The 16,395-nt window shown below is 44.0% G+C and overlaps 1 protein-coding gene across 3 annotated transcripts in view; it reads left to right on the top strand.

The window, feature by feature from the left end:
- Window positions 1-16,395, top strand: part of LOC133399064 (ephrin type-A receptor 6-like) — a 79,722-nt gene that overhangs the window by 22,383 nt on the left and 40,944 nt on the right. For all 3 annotated transcript variants that reach the window (XM_061670159.1, XM_061670161.1, XM_061670160.1), the window contains exons 3-6: window positions 7,464-7,592; window positions 8,083-8,232; window positions 8,310-8,471; window positions 8,569-8,797. In XM_061670159.1, coding sequence (XP_061526143.1) covers window positions 7,464-7,592; window positions 8,083-8,232; window positions 8,310-8,471; window positions 8,569-8,797 — 670 coding nt within the window. The remainder of the gene's footprint in view (window positions 1-7,463; window positions 7,593-8,082; window positions 8,233-8,309; window positions 8,472-8,568; window positions 8,798-16,395) is intronic.

Genomic DNA, 16,395 nt, shown 5'->3' on the forward strand with positions numbered 1-16,395 from the left:
CTGGTGAGGTGTTCCAGGCACGTCCCACCGAGAGGAGACCCCGGAGACGACCCAGAACACGCTGGAGAGACTACATCCTTCGGCTGGTCTGGGAACACCTCAGGATCCCCCCGGAAGAGATGGATGAAGTGGCTGGGGATAGGGAAGTCTGGGCGTCCCTGCTAAAGCTACTGCCCCCGCGACCCGACCTCAGATAAGCGATAGAAAATGGATGGATGGATGGGTAATCTAAACCAGCATTTCCAACCTTTATTCAGCCAAGGCTCTTATTTTACATGAAAAAGCGTCATGGGTGTCTGTTATGGTTGTTGTCTTCCTCCTGTCTCGTACACACCAGCTCCGAAGAGCATCTTCCCCACCTGTCCCTCGTTTACCCTAATTAGCCCATGCATTTAACCTCCTCTCTCATTCTTTCTGGTCGCCAGTTCGTTGTACCTTGTTGTCACATTCCAGCATTCCTTGTTTCCACATCACCGACTCTTAGTAAGACTAGACCCTGTTCTGATGATTGACCTTGCCTTTTTGCCTCACGTTTTTTGGATACTGTTGCCTTTACGGATTGCCTGCCTGTGTACCGACCTCTGCCTGTTTATTAAACCTCTCTTTTTGAAACTGTCCATCTGAATTGGAGTCGTGCATTTTGGGTCCTGTCCTTTTTTCCGTTCATGACAGAACAAACTGGCCATAGCATGGACCCAGCAGACTTAGACCCGGTGTGCAAAGCCCTCCAACCGCAGGGTCAACGCATCTTGAATCAGGATGAGCATTTTGCTGCCCTCCACCTTTATCTAAAGGGACTGTCAGAGCATCAGAACACTATGATGAGAGGTGGCCTCACAGTTTGAAGTGCTAATGAATATGGTTCAGAACAAGGAACCAGCTGGCACAGCACCTGATGACACCACTGTACCACCGTTTCCATGTGAAGCAGTCACCATGCAGCCACCTGCCATATCCGCTGCTGTCTGCCCACAGCTCTCTCGACCGGAGATGTTCTCTGGAGATTCGGGGAATATTAAGCCGTTCATCACTCAGTGCGAACTCCACTTTGAGCTGCAGGCAGCTTTCTTCCCCACCGAGCGGGCAAAGATCGCTTTTGTCATTTCCCTCCTGACTGGTCGTGCGGAGGCGTGCGCTACTGCTGAATGGAGCCACAATTCCGTCACTTGTCATTCTTGGGCATCTTTTGTAAAGACTATGGACCAAGTTTTTCAGTATTCCACACCAGATCGTGAGGCAGCTCGGTCCCTTGTCACCCTACAACAAGGCAAGTGCAGGGTGTCAGATTACGCGATTGACTTTCGCATTCTAGCAGCTGAGAGTGCAATAACAGGGTACTACATGATGCATTTTTTCAAGGATTATCCCCCGCCATCAAGGATCATTTGGTCCCACTAGACCTGCCGACCGACTTGGACACTCATCGCTCTCGCCAAAAAGATCGACAAAAGGGTTTTGGATCGTGAGCTGGACGGAGATCGGTGGAAGAATGCACCACCGCGCACTTGGAGGACGGTGACCAGCCAAACCAAGGCAAGATCCCCTGTTGCCAGTCTCAATCCACTGGCTAGCGTCACCACGGATGAACCCATGCAACTGGGCAGGTTCCGTCTCTCCCCTGAGGAACCTCAACGCCGGTGACCAGCTAAAACCTGCGACCCTGTATCGATTACCGGGGTCTCAATGAAATATCTGTGAAAGACAGGTACCCTCTTCCTCTCATCTCCACCACCTTTGAGTTCCTGGAGGGAGACAAGGTTTTCACCAAACTAGACTAAAGAAATGCGTATCATCTAGTCAAAATAAGGGCGGGGGATGAAGGAGAATGTGAATGAATCACTGGCAGCCGGGATTATTAGCCGGGATTATTCGGCCATCTTCATCCCCTGCGGGAGCCGGATTTTTCTTTGTGGACAAGAAGGACAAGACTCTGCGACCCTGTACCGATTACCGGGGTCTCAATGACATAACGGTGAAAAACAGGTTCCCTCTTCCTCTCATCTCCACCACCTTTGAGTTCCTGGAGGGAGACAAGGTTTTCACCAAACTAGACTTAAGAAATGCGTATCATCTAGTCAGGATAAGGGCGGGGGATGAATGTAAAACGGCATTTAACACACCAACGGTACATAATGAGTATTTGGTAATGCCTTTTGAACTAACTAACGCTCCAGCTGTTTTCCAGACCTTTGTCAATGTCTTGCGTGAATCGCAAATTTCTACAGAAAGTTAATTAAAAATTTCAGTTCAATAGCCTCGCCTTTGCATGATTTTACCTCGCCATACAGACCCTTTGTGTGGAACCCGCTTTGTCAGTCAGCTTTTCAAAAACTAAAATCGAGCTTTACCTCCGCTCCCATCCTCACTTTGCCAGATCCCAAACAGCAGTTTGTTGTAGAAGTTGATGAGTCTGATGCCGGAAGAGGAGCAGTGCTCTTCCAGAAATGTCTCAAGGATGGTAAATTACATCCTTGTGCTTATCTCTCAAAAAAACTGACTCCAGCCGAGAGAAATTATGACATAGGTGACCGTGAACTGCTGGCTGTCAAGGTGGCTTTGGTGGAGTGGAGCCACTGGCTAGAAGGGGCTCAGACCCCATTTTTAGTATGGACGGATCAGTATCTCAAGTCAGCTAAAAGATTAAATGCTAGGCAGGTTAGATGGGCTCTATTCTTCACAAGATTTAATTTCACGTTATCCTACCGACCTGGTTCTAAAAATGGTAAGCCAGATGCTTTATCGTGTATTTTCTGCGTGGAGAATTCTTTGTCCGACCCTAAAACCATTTTGCCCATGTCGTGTTTCATTTCTGCTTTTGTTTGCGACATTGAAACTGCGGTAAAAGAGGCTCTGAAGAACACTCTTAGCCCTGAAGATTGCCTTGAAAACAGGCTTTAAGTGGTCCCGACCTTAAGGGAAAGAGTCATCCACTGTGCTCACACTAACCGGACTGTATGTCACCCAGGCATTGCCAAAACTCAATCTGTGGTCGAACAGCGCTTTTGGTGGCCTAATGTTAGACGAGATGTTATCCATTATGTCAATGCTGCTAACAAGCCCTCTTGTCAACGTCCTTCTGGGGAATTGCGACCACAACGTCCATGGTCAGACTTTTCCGTAGACTTTGTGACAGGAATACTGGCCTTTGAAGGAAATACCACCATTCTTACAGTTGTTGACAGGTTCTCTAAGATGGCACACTTCATTGCACTGCCGAAACTCCCCTAAGCTAAAGAAACTGCCGAGTTGATGATAAACCAGGTATTCAAGTTTCATGGTTTTCCAAAGAATGTGGTATCGGATAGGGGCCCCCAATTTGTTTCACCATTTTGGAAGGAGTTTTGCAAATTAATAGGTGCTACCGTTAGTCTGTCTTCTGGGTTTCATCCTGAAACTAACCGACAAACTGAGAGGCTGAACCAGGACCTGGAGACTGGGCTCCGATGCCTCGCGTCACAGGAGCCACAATCCTGGACTCAGAAGCTGGTTTGGGTCGAGTTCTCTCACAATTCTCTCCCCTCTGCATCCACTTGTCTATCGCCTTTTCACATTGTGCATGGTTACCAACCATCTCTGTTTCCTGCCATGGTCCCCAAGTTCACTGTTCCATCTGCATTGACCTTGATGAGATGCTGCAGGAGGACCTGGGAGCGAGCCCACCAAATGCTGCTACGCCAAGGACGGTCCTACAAGACCGCAGCTGACCGTAGGAGGACTGCAAAGTGGGTCAGCGAGTTTGGCTCTCCACCAAGCATATTCCACTCCGGGTGGAGTCCCGGAAGCTCGCTCCCAGGTTCATTGGGCCCTTCCCCATCACAAAGGTCATCAACCCTGTCACCATGAAGCTTAGGCTCCCAAGGTCGATGCGGGTCCACCCTGCATTTCACGTCAGCCTGCTCAAGGCCGCCTGGGAGTCCCCTCTGGTCCCGGCTTCCAGGCCCCTTCCTCCCCCCCCCCCGTTTCATGGACGGGGGCCCTGTCTTCATGGTGAGGCGGCTGTTGTCATCTTGTCGGAAGGGGAAGGGAATTTCAATATCTGGTGGACTGGGAGGGCTACGGGCCTGAGGAACGTTCTTGGGTGCCGTCTGGGTTTATCACGGATGACTCACTCGTTCGGGACTTCCACATTGCGCATCCTGGGGCTCCGGGGACGTCTGGGGCCGGCCGTTAAGGGGGGGTACTGTCATGGGTGTGTGTTATGGTTGTTGTCTTCCCACTGTCTCGTACACACCTGGTCCTAAGAGCATCTTCCCCACCTGTGCGTCGTTTACCCTAATTACCCAATGCATTTAACCTCCTGTCTCATTCTTTCTAGTCGTTGTACCTTGTTGTCATGTTCCAGCATTCCTTGTTTCCACATCACCGACTCATAGTAAGACTAGACCCTGTTCTGATTGTAGACTTTGCATTTTTGCCTCACGTGTTTTGGATACTGTTGCCTTTACGGATTGCCTGCCTGTGTACCGACCTCTGCCCATTTATTAAACCTCTCTTTTTGAAACTGTCCATCTGAATTGGAGTCGTGCATTTTGGGTTCTGTCTTTTGTTCCGTTCATGACAAAAAGTGTGAAACCTCGGTCTGTTTAGTTGAACTCAAAGCTATTATTTTATTTTATGAATGGCAACATTAACATGGTTAATTAATTGCTCTGCCTGTCACACTACGTAGCTGGCATAGATAAATGAACAAAGATACATTATTTTTTAGTCAATATATAATAATTTTGGGGACCAATCAAGTTGAATAGGATTATTTCCTGTGGTACAGCTCATGATATCTCATACCACAGTGGTTGAGAATGACTGACCTCAACAGGAGTACCATGCAAAAACGTCCCCCAAAAAAACTAAAACTCAAATTTGTATTGACATAAAATATTACATGCATAATAATTTATAACAGTGTATACATTGGAATGTGTGCTCCCAAACCCAAAAATGTGTCCACTATGCAATAACCCCAGCTCATACATGGGTGGGCACTGGAGATACATTCTATCACTAAACATTTGGTTTTATGAATACACACAGTAAAAACAGAGCTAAGCAAAAGCAAAGCAAATGTATTTATATAGTGCATTGCATACACAAGGTAACGCAATGTGCTTTACATGATAAAAAGCATTTAAAAACAAAGAAAAAAACGCTTATAAACGTTTAAAACATCCATCCATCCATTTTATGAGCCGCTTCTCCTCACTAGTGTCGTGGGCATGCTGGAGCCTATCCCAGCTATCATTGGGCAGGAGGCGGGGTACACCCTGAACTGGTTGCCTGCCAATCGCAGGGCACATACAAACAAACAACCATTCGCACTCACATTCACACCTATGGGAAATTTATACTCTCCAATTCATGCATGTTTTTAGGATGTGGGAGGAAACCGGAGTGCCCGGAGAAAACCCACGCAGGCACGGGGAGAAAATGCAAACTCCACACAGGCGGGGCCAGGGATTGAACCCCAGTCCTCAGAACTGTGAGGCAGACGCTCTAACCAGTCGGGTGACCAGTGCCACCATTTACCATTTACAGCGTACAGTGCAAGAAATATCATTTAAAAGTGGAAATGCTCTAAAAAGCATGGAAACAAAGAAGAGTTTTTAACTTGGACTTAAAAACATGTACACATGGGACTGACGTCACTTCTGTTGCCAACTTATTCCATTTGTGTGCAGCATAATAGCTCAATGCTGCTTCACCATGTTTCCTTTGGACTCTGTGCTCCACTATTTGACCTGAGTCGGTCGATCTCAGAGCCCTGGGCTTATATTCCATTAGCATTTCATTCATGTGTCAGGACCTAAACCGTTTCGTGATTTATAGACCAGTAGCAGAACTTTAAAATCTATTCTAAAGCATACTGGAAGCCAGTGTAAAGACTTTAGAATTGGAGTAATATGCTCTGACCTCTTTGTTCTGGTCAGAACCCGAGCTGCAACATTCTAAATGAGCTGCAGCTGTTTAATGCTCTTTTTCGGGAGTCCAGTCACAAGACCATTACAAGAGTCAAGTCTACTTGATATAATATCATGGATGAGCTTCTCCTGGTCTGCTTGACACATGCAAGCCTTCACCTTGGATATGTTCTTCAAATGGATGAAGGCAGTTTTAGTAATTGATTTGATATGACTGTTGAAAGTCAGGTCGGAATCTATCAGAATACTAAGGTTTCGGACTTGGTCTTTAGTTTTTAAAGAGAGTGACTCCAGATATTTACTAACAGCAAGAGAAGATTTTTGATAAGATAATATTTTTGACAGATGCAACATATTGAAAACATTGGTGGAACTGACTCTGAATTATTGTTATATTTTTAATGGACATTGCATGAGGGAGGTGCATAGGTTGAACATTTCAAGTGACAAGTTAACAAGTAGTAATACATAAGTATTAGTGTGTGTGTGTGTGTGTGTGTGTGTCCATCTGTCCAGACGAAAATGCGTGAGGCATTGGTCACTGATGTTGGACGAGGGGCATGGCCCACAATCTCTTTTGTAGTTCATCCCAAAGTTGTTCCATGGGGTTAAAATCAGGGTTCTCATATTCTTCCACACCAAACTCATCTAAACATACCTTCTTGAACCTTTGTGTACTGGGGCACAGTCATGCTGGAACAGAAAAGGAACTGCTCCAATTGTCTTGGTATCTAGCCCAATCAGTGATTGATTAACTAGCCTTACAATTTGTTTTCTGCTGCTTATCATGTCTTGGGTCACGGGTGAGCTGAAGCCTATCCCAGCTGACTTTGGGCAAGAGGCGGGTTACTCTCTAGACTGGTATTGCCGAACTAATTAATTAAAAGGTGTACCCCCATGCTTTTGTCCAAATACTAGTTTAGTTTGTCTGTGCTTATGCCGGCGGCACGGTGGACGACTGGTTAGAGCGTCAGCCTCACAGTTCTGAGGACCTGGGTTCAATCCCCGGCCCCGACTGTGTGGAGTTTGCATGTTCTCCCCGTGCCTGCGTGGGTTTTCTCCGGGCACTCCGGTTTCCTCCCACATCCCAAAAAAACATGCATAAATTGGATACTCTAAATTGCCCGTAGGTGTGACTGTGAGTGCGAATGGTTGTCTGTTTGTATGTGCCCTACAATTGGCTGGCAACCAGTTCAGGGTGTACCCCGCCTCCTGCCCGATGACAGCTGGGATAGGCTCCAGCACGCCCGCGACCCTAGTGAGGATACGCGGCTCAGAAAATGGATGGATGGATGTGCTTATGCCTCACAGAAATCAGCAAGTATACATAACTTGTTTAAAAACGGAAAAGGCAATTTTACACCAAACTATGAAACAAAGTATGATAACTTGATTTTGCTCGCAAAAAGTGATTAAACGGCCAAAAAAGGCTCACCTATTTGTCTTTTGAACACAGAACAAAATGTTTTAGCTAAGGGATGTTTTTCTTTGTTCTCGGCAGAGTTAAAGTCCCCACGCCCGTCCCCCTTCTTCATTTTTTTTTTCCAGTGGGATGCAATCACCGAGATGGATGAACAGAACAGACCAATCCACACCTTCCAAGTTTGCCATGTAATGGAGCTAAACCAAAACAACTGGCTTCGATCTGGATGGATACAGCGGCAAGCAGCACAAAGGGTCTGGGTTGCTTTACACTCTCACTATATCCTCAATATTGGTGGTCTATGAAACTAATCAGAGAAACAGCGTGGGCTGGGTATGTCACAGTGTGTCATATTTCCATTTCATACACTCATACATACATTCATACGCATACTGTAACTCTTGTCGCTTAGAAATTCATAAGTGCTGTAAGAGGACATTGTAAAGATAAACATGCAGGGAAGGCAGCCTTCGAAGTAATATATGCAAGCCTATGCCAACATATACAGATTCATCAGTAAACATAATTTTAAATCATTCATGGTACAGGAAGGTGTACAGCCTAGTTTGACTGAACCCTAGGTATATAGCAAACATTTACGATCCAAGAGTTTATAGATTTGCCAAATGAATCATTTTCCACAAGTACGCAATATTGTTTTTTATTTTACTAAAAATTTTAGTTTTAAAAGTAAAAAAATATTCTTGTGGCAATTGTTATGAATGTATTTACGTTTCCATGTAGGTATATGTGGAGCTTCGTTTCACTCTGAGAGACTGCAACTCCATTCCTTGGGTGTCTGGCACCTGTAAGGAAACCTTCAACCTCTTCTACCTACAGACGAATGAACCACTGCCTTCAGGGACACGTTTTCGGCCCACAGACTATGCTAAGGTTAGTATTCACAAAATTTTGCAAAAGATCTTGTGTGAAAATGAATAATCTAATAAACAATTTATGGTTACTTCAAGGTTGATACCATTGCAGCAGATGAGAGTTTTACTCAGACAGATCTTGGCGATCGTGTTCTCCGTCTCAACACTGAAGTCAGGGAGGTGGGGCCATTGGCACAGAGGGGTTTCTATTTGGCCTTCCAGGATGTTGGAGCTTGTATTGCTCTTGTCTCTGTTAAGGTTAGTAGCAGCATTGAGCGGAGCTGCTGCTATGAAATATTCCTTATTATTAATCTCGCATGGCCAGCTGACCTACCTATTTAACTGTTTATTTTAGGTGTTCTACAAACGCTGCCCATCGACTCTGCGGAATCTGGCGGTATTTCCTGACACTGTACCACATATGGACTCTTCTTCTCTGGTGGAGGTTAAGGGCTCCTGTGTCGAAAACGCAGAAGAGAAAGACACGCCAAAATTGTACTGTGGTGCTGATGGAGACTGGTTGGTGCCACTGGGTCACTGCGTATGTAGCATTGGCCACGAGGAAACGGATGGCTACTGCCAGAGTAAGAACTAGTTTTGGCATTTTTGTTCAACTTTAGGCCTGCTTAATCACTTTGCAAGAACAATGTGGTAATCACCAATGTATATGTTGTTGCAAATGCTTAGGAACATTTTTAAGCACATCTGAGTGTCAAACTATTTGTAATTTAAATTTAATTCTTTATTAATAGATGTTATGTATTTTTATAGTTATACAGTATTATAGGAATCCAATTAGATTTTTAATTTTATCATTATGTTCAGTACAGCTCAGTTTTTTTCCAAGTTGTTGTTGGAAACATTTATTTGGAAAAGTCAAAGTCGGATTCATGCAAAATTCCGACAAACTGCAATATATTGCAAGCCTCTGAGAAGCAGCAAGGTGCCACAGACTGCTGGAAAAAACTAAGAAAGAAGAATAGTTGTAGAATAGGAAGAAGCTCGGCTAAATGTTAGCTTCTCTGGCAACTACATGGTGGTAGCAAACTCTTTTCTGTCATGTGACGTGAGAAAGTTACACAAACATTAAACACAACCAGATGTTCCTCCATTTGTGGCCGGCAATAGTGCGAGCATCACGTCACTTCCTCATTGGCTCTCGTTCTGTTTTACGTCACAATCATGGAGTCGCTGGCTGAGCCAAACTTGGTTTTTACCACACACATGAGGATTTGCAATTGGAAATATTGAACGCCTTTAACATTTTTGATTATCGACTCTGACCGCTTTCAGAGCAGATTGGAGAGGAAAATCATTCTTAACGCACGCCACACCACAAGATAATCGGTCAGGGCATCCAATAATTGGTCCTTTGCTGACTGATGAGAAAAGGGGAAAAGTGCTCAAATTCAATCTTCAGTATGTGTGTACCCCACTTAAAGAACTCTTTACAAGACCATTGTAGATATTCTTACTTTCTTATGAACACATTATTTTAATTTTGGGTGAATTAGGCCTGATGTAAATTTACTGAAAATATTGAGCATGTCAGAGAAAAAGTAAAATAAATACAGTAAATAGGATGCTAAACAAACCTAATTTTGCTATATGCAATTCTGAAATCTGAGCCAGAATTCATCAGACTAGATGAATTAGCTTTGTTTCAGCGATCAAGTTAAAAAATCATGAATTACAGTATATCCAAAACTGTTGACAAGTCGTTGACTTACGCTGGTAACGAACAAACAGTTAGTAGCAGATCTTTCCTTTTTTGTGTGTGTGTGTAAAAATGAGCAAGGCAGTGCTACTGACGAGTGGTGCGGTGGGATTCTTTTTCATGTCTAAAGACCTATAAGAACCTGTGAGTTGATATGTTAGTATAACCTATGTTCTTAGTGATCCCAGCACAAGCAATTAAAGTCTATAGTGTGTCCATCAAACTTATTAGTGAATGAACACCATATCACATGCGTGTTAGTCAAGTGGTCTGTGGAGTTGCGGAGCCGGCACATCGAGGAAGGGTGAGCCGCCACCCCCGCCCCCCCACAACCAAAGGGGGGGCCGAGTCAGCAAGCCCGTCCAGCAGGGGACCCAACCAGGGGGACAGCACCGACCCCCCAGGACCTAGGGAGGTCCCGAGCCCGACCAAAGCGCCCAACCATTCCCAAAGGGAGGGGCACGGGTACCGGACCACCGCCCCACATGACCAACCTGACCCCCGACCCAGCAAGCCCCCCCACCACCTCTGGAGAGCATGGGGGCCCCACCCACCAACAAGGCCCAACGCAGGAGCCAGCAACCACCCAAAAACGGTCATAGCCCACCAAAGCGATCCCATGTTAAGCGCCCGTCAGAGGTGAGAGGAAGGCAGGGCCCAAAGGGCCCAGGAGTCAAGCCAAGAGAAATGTGAAAACCCACCGCCCACCCTATTACTATGGTTACCTGGTCCCCGACTGGCAACCATTGTCCCTGTACCGTGATTGTGTGTGGTGGGGTGTAGTGCATTAAAATTGGAGAAACTGGTGGGGGTGAGGGCAACACGGACACAACTATACCCTAGAGGAGCACGGGGGAGCAGGTCCAGCATCCCCAGAGGCCAACCTCGTAAATCCAGAAAGTTAGGGGTTACAATACATGCAAGTGACTCTGGTGTGCACGGTGGTATAAAATGACAAGAAATTATTTGGTGATATTACATTACATTTACATTAAACATTACATTAGGTTTCTGTATGACATTCGTGTCTCAGGCAAACAGAATCAAGCTTCACCATTTTAATGAAAGGTGACCAAGTTTTCTTAGTTATCCATTTTCTTATTATGTTTGGCAGGGATATTTTCTAGTGTTATACTTTATGACAAAATGTTGCCATTGGTTAATGTTGATAGGTTGTTTATTTTTCCAGTTTAACTGTATTGTGTTTTTAGCGATAGCTAGAATTACAAATATTGGTTGAGAATGTTTATTTAGAAGTTCTATACCTTTTAAATCATCAAGCAGACAAAGATTAGGTGAAATTGGAATCCTATTGTTCAAAGGTGAGGAAAATTTCTGTGTAACTAGTGACCAGAAGTGCATGCAAATAAGTGCCTGGAGCATTTTCAGTACAATGAGTGAATATGTTTGATATTGAATAGCCCATTTTATCCATACTATATTGCGTAACGTGTGATCTATGGAGTACTTTGAACTGGATTAGCTGTAAATGACTGTTTTTTGTCATTGAGAATGTGTTTCTACAGATTTGTGCTCAGTAATCAATGTCAGTAGACACTGAGAGGTCTTTTTCCCATATATATATATATATATATATATATCCATCCATCCATCCATTTTTTGAGCCGCTTCTCCTCACTAGGGTCGCGGGCGTGCTGGAGCCTATCCCAGCTATCATCGGGCAGGAGGCTGGGTACACCCTGAACTGGTTGCCAACCAATCGCAGGGCACATACAAACAAACAACCATAGGCGGTACGGTGGGCGACTGGTTAGAGCGTCAGCCTCACAGTTCTGAGGACCCGGGTTCAATCCCCGGCCCCGCCTGTGTGGAGTTTGCATGTTCTCCCCGTGCCTGCGTGGGTTTTCTCCGGGCACTCCGGTTTCCTCCCACATCCCAAAAACATGCATTAATTGGAGACTCTAAATTGACCGTAGGTGTGAATGTGAGTGCGGATGGTTGTTTGTTTGTACGTGCCCTGCGATTGGCTGGCAACCAGTTCAGGGTGTACCCCGCCTCCTGCCCGATGACAGCTGGGATAGGCTCCAGCACGCCCGTGACCCTAGTGAGGAGAAGCGGCTCAGAAAATGGATGGATGGATGGATATATATATATATATATATATATATATATATATATATTATTGAGGTATTGAATATGTTGTAAATGAGTTCAGCATAGAAAAAACATGGAAACAGAAGACAAGCAAATATATTACGAGTTAAACATACAAGCACAAGTAGCATGCGAATACATATGTGTACGGTGGAGGCGGGGAGGGGGGAGTGAGCATTCAGTAAGTGGGGGAGCGGGGGTTGGCATAAAGAAGGGAAAAAGAAGTACCAAAGAAAAAGATAAGTGAAAAGAAAATGAGGGAAATGACCCATATCAGTGAGTGGAGGGTGAAATAGGATGTGCGCAATTCCCTTTCCCCCCCCCCCCCCCTAAACAAATTACTATTACTTATTAATTACAAATCTTTCTACACTACATACCAAATATTAGAGCATACTTGAAAGGAATACTCATCTATTAGAACCCAAGGGGTGAGTTTGTATTGACAAAACAGTTGACCAATCTCTGTATAGTTTGTCCACAACTAGTGAGGTGCGTTTTCCTTGTTGCCGGTAATTCTTCATTAGAGGGTACAATAGTTTGCATCACTTGTTGATTTCGCGTGGAAACTAGTCATTCATCCCAAAGTTTACCCTTCAGCTCCCGTCCTTTTGAATTTACAAAGACTTTCAGCTGGAAATGTTCAAATTTGGCGATGACTGGACGGGGATGACTCCCTGCTCGCGCTCCTCCTAGCTTGTCTTACTTGGTGGAAGGTGACGTTAGCGAGTGTCTCCTTCGGAATTTTCAGCGCTGTCAACATTAAGTTTTTTACTTGAGCCTCTGGATAATCAGGTGTACTCTCGGAAATGCCGGAAAAGATTAGGTTATCCCGCATGCTTCTTGACTGTAAGTCCAGCATTGCTTCTTTCATTTTTTTTTTTCTTTTTTCTTTTTCTAGAGAACTTCCATCTCTGTTGTCATCGCTTTCATGGCTGACAAGTTCGGCATTGTGCTCTTTTAGCTCTCTGACTTGTTGGTGTTTGAACTCCAAGATGGTTTTGAGCTCCTTAATTTCCTGGTGTAATAGATCGAGAAGTGATATCTTATTGTCACACACTGAGTGGACTTGAATATGGGCATCGAGAGAGCAAAGTTGTAAATCTTCAGTGCTAGTAGACGAGTTAGCCTTTCGTCTTTTCAGCGGATGGCTGCGGTCGTCATGGTGGGCTCTGCTAGCTAGCATGAAGAAGCGATCGAACGATCCATCGATGAAATCTTCGAGTGGCTCCACAATGGTATCTTGACGTCCGCAGGGATTGGAAAAAAGTCATCAATAATAATCAGCCCCGTAACAAGAGAAAAACAAAAATGGATGAGGAGCAAATGAAGTCTCAGGGTTGCTAATCTGATTTTGCAGCATAGTCGCCAAAATTTCATCTGGGAAATCTTACAGTCTCTCACAGTGTCAGAGCATGTCGCACATCACAGCCTCCTGGGTGGAGAAAATTAATGAAAAAGAAATATAAGAGTATAACTTTCAGTGGCGGTTTCTCATATGGGCGATATGGGCAGCCTGTGGGGGGCGGTGTTCGGCAATTGAAGGTTGGCGCACATTGCACATACACTTTGAACTGCTGTTTTGAAAATAGACCAAAACAAAATCTGACCCTCCCCAGGGTCCCATTCGGTCCAGAACCGCCTCTGATAACTTTCCATCACATTAACAGACATACCTCACTGGTTTTGTAGTTTTTGCTTGAGATAGACTTAAATAAACTGCCAGCCACAAAGGATTATCTCGGGCTCTCGCTTTCATTCTATTTTTTTCTTTACTTTAATTCACTTCCTTGTCTTTTTATTTTAATAATCTGTTTATTCCTGGGATTGTCTGGCAACCAGTTCAGGGTGTACCCTGCCTCCTGCCCGATGACAGCTGGGATAGGCTCCAGCATGCCCGCGACCCTAGTGAGGAGAAGCGGCTCAGAAAATGGATGGATAATCTGTTTATTCCCCTATATTCCCCCTTCCTTCATATTGTTTCTCATGACCATTATTTTATCTCTAAAATCCAAAATGGGCATGAGTAGCACGTTCTGACATTTTAAAATCTGATCTCATAATGACGTCTCTGGAGTCAATTGTGTTGTTGCAGTGGGAAAGCAATACTTGTCACATCAAAGTGTTTATTTGTCCATTTCTATTTCAATAATTGCCACATTGTTGGAGAACCAGCATCCATGAAATATTTTTATGAGACCAGAGAACGCTGATAAATACCACAAGGTTTCTGTAAAAGGCTTTTTGGGATACGGTACTCTAATTAGTTGTATCAGCATTACTTAATGTGCCCCGAGAGTCAGACGAAAAGTTTACCGCAGCTGTTGGGTTGCTCTGGATAGTTGCTGGCCTGGTTTCTCAATTAGTGCAGACAGAGTGAGGGGCTAGCTAGCTAATTGCCTTCATTTTTTTGTTCCACTGCTAATTTAGCTTGCGTCTTGTCCTTTCTAGAAGTCCCCCAACCCTCTTTTTCATTTATAAGACTCATAAATACTCTAGTAACGAAGGCATGTGGTAAATTAAGACACTCTATATGGTTACAGATGAAGTGCACACACTGTCATTTATTTTACAGACTGAAAAAAAAGAGTCTCAGCAGGCCCAATTGAAATTCAGATGCAAACCGAGTGGTAATTCAGTAACTGCAGTTATTAGAAGGAGCCAACGGTCATTGGCACAGCCCGTATGTAGGACAAGCTCAAATATATCATTTGTTAGCTACTGTTTGTACGTTGTACTCTTTTATCTGTATCTTTCACATTTATTCTATGTATATTGTGACAGTTTAAAGTGTTGTAAAACACCACAGAAGCCTGACAAAAGTGATTACTGATGAGACGAGTGACGGTGCCCTACATTTATCCTCCATTTTGGTTGTCCCCTGCTGACAGTAGTTTGACATTCTCTTTTCAAACAGAATTGTACTAGTGTCACGCGAATCTTAACTTTCACTTCAATGAACAGGACAGTAATTCAAGCACCATCAAATCACATGGCCCTTGCAAAGTTACAATTCATCAGCATTATAACGTAATTGCCCAAGTCACTTTTAAATGTTCTCGGAAAACAAGAAAAAAAAACACAACAAAATTCAACGAACAAGAACAGTCCAGTTGCCTCAATTCAACCTGACTGGTTCACCATGACCTGTATGACTATCTTCACAGACATGAAGAAAAACAAAATATTTAGCAAGCATATTGTTATTTTCTTATGGCTATTGTGAAGTGAGTTAAAAATTACGGGCAATTCTACCATTAGGCTATTTGTTTATTATGAACATTAAATTCTATAAACATCATATATGACAGTACTGCACCTTTACAATTATGCACAAATTGTCCTTTCATTGCAAATCATGTTCAACCTATATTTAATTGAATACACTACAAAGACAATATATTTAATTTTCAAACTGATAAACTTAATTGTTTTCAGCAAATAATCATTAACCTAGAATTTTATAGCTGTTCCAAAAAAGCTGGGACAGGTGGCAAAAAAGACTGAGAAAGTTGAGGAATGCTTATCAAACACCTGTTTGGAACATCCCACAAGTGAACAGGCTATTTGGGAAAAGGTCGGTGCCATGATTGGGTATAAAAGGAGCTTCCCTGAATTGCTCAGTTATTCATAAGCAAAGATGGGATGTCAGAAAAAAGTCGAACAGCTTAAGGACAATGTTCCTCAACGTATAATTGCAAGGAATTTAGGGATTTCATCATCTACTGTCCATAATATCATCAAGAGATTCAGAGAATCTGGAGAAATCACTGCATGTAAGCGGCAAGGCCGAAAACCAACATTGAATGCCCGTGACCTTCAATCCCTCAGGCGACACTGCATCAAAAACCGACATCAATGTGTAAAGGATATCACCACATGGGCTCAGGAACACTTCAGAAAACCAATGTCACTAAATACAGTTCGGCGCTACATCCGTGCAACTTGAAACTCTACTATGCAAAGCAAAAGTCATTTATCAACAACACGCAGAAACGCCGCCGGCTTCTCTGGGCCCGAGCTCATCTAAGATGCACTGATGCAAAGTGGAAAAGTGTTCTGTGGTCCGAAGAGTCCACATTTAAAATTGTTTTTGGAAATTGTGGACGTCGTGTCCTCCGGGCCAAAGAGGAAAAGAACCATCCGGAATGTTACGGACGCAAAGTTCAAAAGCTAGCATCTGTGATGGTATGAGGCTGTGTTAGCGCCAATGGCATGGGTAACTTACACATCTGTACATACAGGTTTTAGAGAAATATATGCTGCCATCCAAGCCGGGACCCGCCTGCTTATTTCAGCAAGACAATGGCAAACCCCATTCTGCACGTGTTACAACAGTGTGGCTTCGTA

Source organism: Phycodurus eques, chromosome 2 (genome assembly GCF_024500275.1).
Source record: "Phycodurus eques isolate BA_2022a chromosome 2, UOR_Pequ_1.1, whole genome shotgun sequence".
NCBI lineage: Eukaryota > Metazoa > Chordata > Actinopteri > Syngnathiformes > Syngnathidae > Phycodurus > Phycodurus eques.